We start from the raw sequence: 5,753 nt of genomic DNA on the forward strand, positions 1-5,753 counted from the left end.
ACATAAAAGTCAGATGCTCTGAGTTCTGCGCGGAGCTGTGGGTGGGAGCACCCATAGCCCCAGCCCCCTATCCCACCAGTCGGGCAGGCACATGTCCCAGAATTACAAGGAAGGGGTCTAGCAGGGTCCGTGGTCGGGATGTCCTAAGTCTCCAGACCTGCCGCAAGCTGACAGAGGTCTGGATACAGGGACGGCCACCAAGTCCAGGGGGGATGGTCATTGGAAGTCACTTCCCATACTATATCACTGGTCCTCGATATCACCTGCCATGTCTGCCGGGTCGGTTGGTGGGGATTTGTTGCGGCGGCGGACACGCAGCTTGAGGGGATTATCTGTTTTCTCCACTGTCCACTGGTCATCAGGAGCAGGAGCAGACTTGAGGTGTGAAGTATGGATCCAAGCGGCGATGCCATCGACCTTTACAGCGGTGGGTGTGATGAGGAGGACCTGGTAGGGTCCCTTCCAGCGGGGTTCGAGTGTCCGGTGTTGGTGTCTCCGGACATAGACGAAGTCCCCAACCTGGTAGCAATGCGGGGTCCCGTCTCCTGCCGGCTGGTAAAGGTCAGACAACTGCCTCCATAGGAAATGTTGCACTCTGGCCAGGGCCTGTAACCTAACAGACAAGGGGATATTCGGGATATTTATGTCAAAGGGGGATAAATCCCGAATAGGCGGAGGAGTTCCAAAAAGTATTTCAAAGGGAGTTAGGTTAGTTTTAGCGGAAGGGGTATTCCGAGCCCGGAAAAGAGCGTATGGTAGGAGCATTACCCAATCTCTATGGCCAGTCTCTATGACTAATTTAGTTAAGGTCTCTTTAATTGTTCTATTCATTCTCTCTACCTGTCCTGAACTTTGGGGTCTATAAGCACAATGTAGTTTCCAATTAATTCCCAATATTTTGGCTACCCCCTGGCTTACCTGGGCCACAAACGCTGTTCCGTTATCAGACCCTATTACCTTTGGAAGGCCAAATCTAGGAAAGATTTCTTCCATAATCTTCTTAATTACCACCGCCACCGTCTCATGTTTGGTAGGGAAGGCTTCTACCCATCCTGAAAAGGTGTCTACAAAAACTAAGAGATACCTTAGTCCATACTTGGCAGGTTTTACCTCAGTGAAGTCTACTTCCCAATATTGGCCTGGTCTGGTGCCTCGGAGACGGGTTCCTCTGGTTCCTTTGGCTGGGTAGGCATTTACCATCTGGCAGGCCTTACAAGCTTTGACTACTTCCTTTGCCATTTGCCTCTTCTCGGGGGTGGTCGATGTTTTATCATCCTGAAGCAGTTGTACCAGTTTGTCAGTCCCAAGGTGGGTGAGACGGTGGGCCATCTGGAGGAACGTCCGAGCATCCTCAGGTTCCTTTAAGTGGGTCAGGGTGGGGGATGGCTCTGCTTCTATAGTGAGGATGTTGGAGGCAGTCCTCATGGCTACCGCTCGAGCCTCCTCATCCGCCTTCCTGTTGCCTTTGGCTACTGGGTCTTGCCCTTTCTGGTGCCCAGGGCAATGAACAATGGCCAGCTCCCGTGGGAGCATGACAGCATCTAAGAGGGCTAGGATTTCTTGTTTGTGCTTAATGTCTTTACCTGCTGATGTGAGCAGGCCCCTTTCTTTGTAAATTGCCCCATGCACATGTGCAGTGGCAAATGCATACCTGCTGTCTGTGTAGACGGTGGCCCGTTTACCACTAGCCAGTTCTAAGGCCTTTGTTAGAGCTATTAGTTCTGCCTTTTGGGCTGAGGTTCCTGGGGCAAGTCTCTCTGATCAGATTACTTTTTCCTTGTCTACCACCGCAGCCCCAGCTCTGCGTTCTCCTTCATACAGAAAACTGCTTCCATCAGTGTACCAAATTAAGTCATATTGTGGCAATGGTGTGTCCCGTAAGTCTTTCCGGATCCCAGCTTCCTCGGCTAGGATATCCCTGCACTAATGGTGGACAGTTTCCCCCTCTTTCCTGGGTAGCAGGGTGGCTGGGTTCAAAACAGTTGGAAAGCCAAAGGTGATCCTGTCTTTATCTAACAGGAGGCTTTGGTAATGAGTAATGCGGGCATTGGTTAGCCAGCGGTCTGGAGGTTGTCTGATTATGCTTTCCAGAGCATGGGGGGCGACAACAGTCAATTTCTGGCCCAGAGTCAGTTTGTCGGCATCTTTGACCAGGAGGGCCACAGCGGCGATCGCCCGTAGGCATCCCGGCCACCCTTTTGCGACTGCGTCCAACCTCTTAGAGAGATAAGCCACCGGCTGTTTCCAGGGTCCCAGAGACTGAGTCAATACTCCTTTAGCTATCCCTTCCTTCTCGTCTACATAGAGAGTGAATGGCTTCTCTATGTTGGGGAGTGCTAAGGCTGGGGCTGACAACAGTGCCCTCTTGATTTGGTCAAAGGCCTTTTGCTGTTCATCTCCCCAGGTATACTCAGTTCTGTCCTTTAACAAGGGGTACAGAGGGGCGGCTAGTGCGGCAAAGCCGGGTATCCATAGTCTGCAAAAACCTGCTGTGCCCAAGAACTCCCTGAGGCCCTTCCGATTTTTCGGAGGCGGGATTTGAGTAACAGTCTTTTTCCTGGCATCAGTTAGCCATCTCTTACCATCTCAAAGAGAGTAGCCCAGGAAGGTGACTTCGGGTTGGCAGATCTGGGCCTTTTTGGCGGATGCCCAGTATCCCAGTTTGGCCAATTCGACAAGCAGTTTCTCAGTTCCCTGTTTGCACTGCTCTATGGTGGCGGCTGCAAGTAACAGATCATCAACATACTGGAACAGAGTTACCTCAGGGGTGGAGGCTCGGTAGGCACTCAAGTCCTGGTGCAGCGCTTCATCAAAGATGGTGGGAGAGTTCTTGAAGCCCTGGGGTAGCCGCGTCCAGGTGAGCTGTCTGCTGAGTCCATTCTCAGGGTCAGTCCATTCAAAAGCAAACAGGGGTTGGCTGTCCTCATGCAGGCGCAAGCAGAAGAAGGCATCTTTCAGGTCCAGTACTGTATACCACTTCCTGTCAGGACTGAGGGTACTGAGGAGGTTGTAAGGGTTCGGGACCGTTGGATGTATGTCCATTACCCGACTGTTAACCTCTCTCAAATCCTGGACTGGTCTATAGTCCCCTGTCCCTGGTTTCTTCACTGGTAGCAGGGGGGGTGTTCCACCCTGATTGACAAGGCCTCAGGATCCCTTGTCCTAGCAGCCTCTGGATGTGAGGTCTAATGCCTTCCCGGGCCTCTTTACTCATGTAGTATTGTTTGACCCTTACGGGGGTGGCGGAGGGCTTTAAGTATACTACCACCCAAGGCCTTTGTACTGCCAATCCTGGCCCTGCCATTTCTGCCCAGGCCTCTGGGAAGCTCTGAAGCCACCTGTCTTCTGTTGAATGGGGTCCGGGGGCAGGGGTCTCATACAGTTTATACTCATCTTCAGCAGACAAGGTCAGCATGGTCACAACAGGCTGACTGACAAGAGGGTTACTGAATCTTACTTCTGGTCCCTGAGGTTTGAAATCAATACTCGCCCCCAACTTGGTAAGCAAATCCCTCCCCAGCAGCGGGGTAGGGCATTCTGGTATGACCAGAAAGGAGTGCTGTACTTTTCCCCTCCCCAGGTCCATTGTCCTTTTAGTTGTCCATGACCTATGCTGGCATCCATTTGCCCCTGGACCAAGGATTTTTTGTTTGAGAGGGGACCCAGCGGGCTCTGCAAGGTGGAGTAAACCGCTCCTGTATCCACCTCAAAGTCGATTGGTGTCCCCTCCACATTGAATGTTACCCTGAGTTCGGGGAGGGGGTCCGAACCCCAACGCCCCTAACCTTCCAGGGCAAGGAGGTCAGTCTTCTTCTTTTTCTTGGGACAATCTCTAGCCCAATGTCCTTCCTCTTTACAGTAAGCACATTGATTGGGTCCCGGCTTCTGGCGCGGGCCCAGGGTGCTATTCTTCCCTTTCCTATCCTGCTTTCCCACTACGGTAGCCAAGATTTTAGTCAACTCTTTATTCCTTCGTTTATCTCTTTGACTCTCTCTTTCTTCACGTTCTTTTTCTAATCTTTGCTCCTTTTCCTCTGCTGTCTCTCTTTTATAGAACACTTTCTCAGCCTCCTTGACTAAATCTGTCAGAGCCATGTCCTGTAACCCATCCATCCTCTGGAGTTTCCTCCGAATATCAGTAGCTGATTGTCCTATAAAAGCCATAGCCAGTGCCCCTCTCTGTTCTTCAGACTCAGGGTCGAAAGGGGTGTACCTCCTATAGGCTTCTATTAGTCTCTCTAGGAATCTGGATGGGGATTCCTCTGGCCCTTGAATTACTTCTCTTACCTTAGCCAAATTAGTGGGGCATCTCGCCGCCGCTCGGAGACCCATCATCAGAGTCTGGCAATAGAGTAAGAGTCGCTGCCTACCTTCAGGAGTATTAGGGTCCCAGTTAGGCCGCCTCAGGGGAAAAGCCTCATCTATAAGGTTGGGGAGTTGAGTAGGATGACCATCAGGTCCAGGAACCAATTTCCTGGCCTCGAGGAGAATTCGGTCTCTTTCTTCTGAGGTGAAGAGGATACCTAAAAGCTGCTGGCAGTCATCCCAAGTGGGCTGATGGGAAAACATAAGAGACTCGAGAAGGTCAGTAAGTTTGACAGGGTCCTCTGAAAAAGGCGGATTATTGTTTTTCCAATTGTATAGATCTGAGGAGGAGAAGGGCCAATACTGAAGCGCCGGCATGTTCCCCCCTTGGCCGCCAGGGACAGGGGGTCCGAAAGGTCGAAGGGGCAGGGTGACAGCCACGTCATCTGGAGTTTGTGCTCTCCGGCTCCGGGTACCTTGGGCTGGACCCTCCACTGATGGTCCCCGTTTGTCCTGATGTGGGGCCCCAAGCTGGGGACCAGCAGCGCTGGCAGGGACATCCCTGGGATAGGGAGGCGGGAGTCCCGAATCAAAAAGAATAAGGTCAGTTTGAGATTCAGGGAGAACAGAGGAGGGAAGGGGAGGATACAGGGATGAAGCAGGTGCTGTTGGCTCCGGAGGTTTGAGTGGAAGCATAGAGCAGATGTCTGGATGAGTTAGAGCAGGTCTGGGAGGGCCAGGTATGGTGGAGAAGATTATTGGAAGGGAGGGTGTAGGGGGAGGAAGGAAAGGTCGGACCCAAGGAGGAGGGTCGTTGGCCAGGTCCTCCCAAACCCAAATATAAGGCTGTTGATCCGGATGGCCATGAGGTCCTGGATTGAAGACAACTGCTTTAACCGCCTTTATGGTGTCCTTGTGAAAGGTTCCAGTGGTCGGCCAACCTACTCCAAAGGTGGGCCACTCAGAGGCACAGAAAGTCTGCCACTTGCGCTTCTTAACAAGAAGAGACAGATTATGGGCTCGGGCATCAACCTCAGACCAATGAGACAAAGTCAGGGACAGTGGGGTGGAAGTTTTCTGTCCCATTTCAAACCCAAAAAGACAATAACACACAAATAAGACAATAACCAGGACAATCACAAAGACGAATAGACTAAGCAGGCTGCGCCGTGAACGGCAAAATGAAACTAAAAATAAATCTAGCGGTCTGGACCAACGAGCTTGGTTGGAAACTGGCAACAAATCTACAGATTCTGTCTGAGTCAGCAGATGGACTTCCAAGAGTCCTTGGTCATCCTCACACTCCAGGGCGTCCCCCGGAGTCGTGGCCTGCGACCCCCTGACACGTCTGTCGGTCGCAGCCAGGAGGGACTCACGTCCCTGCCTGACAGCCACCGCCAGTTTCACTCACCAAGCGTCAGGCGTGCGTTTCATGGTCTGCGAGGAAG

General features: G+C 52.1%; 1 protein-coding gene across 1 annotated transcript; it reads right to left on the bottom strand.

Annotated features, from left to right (window-relative positions):
- Positions 1 to 993: 993 nt before the first annotated feature.
- Positions 994 to 5,462, bottom strand: LOC136389479 (uncharacterized). The gene is given in 4 exon segments (XM_066361312.1): positions 994 to 1,329; positions 2,583 to 3,120; positions 3,122 to 3,633; positions 3,636 to 5,462. Coding segments are annotated over 3 exon segments (2,802 nt in total). The 5' UTR covers positions 5,392 to 5,462; the 3' UTR covers positions 994 to 1,329; positions 2,583 to 2,586.
- Positions 5,463 to 5,753: the final 291 nt, after the last annotated feature.

Source organism: Saccopteryx leptura, chromosome 1 (genome assembly GCF_036850995.1).
Source record: "Saccopteryx leptura isolate mSacLep1 chromosome 1, mSacLep1_pri_phased_curated, whole genome shotgun sequence".
In the NCBI taxonomy this organism is placed as follows: domain Eukaryota; kingdom Metazoa; phylum Chordata; class Mammalia; order Chiroptera; family Emballonuridae; genus Saccopteryx; species Saccopteryx leptura.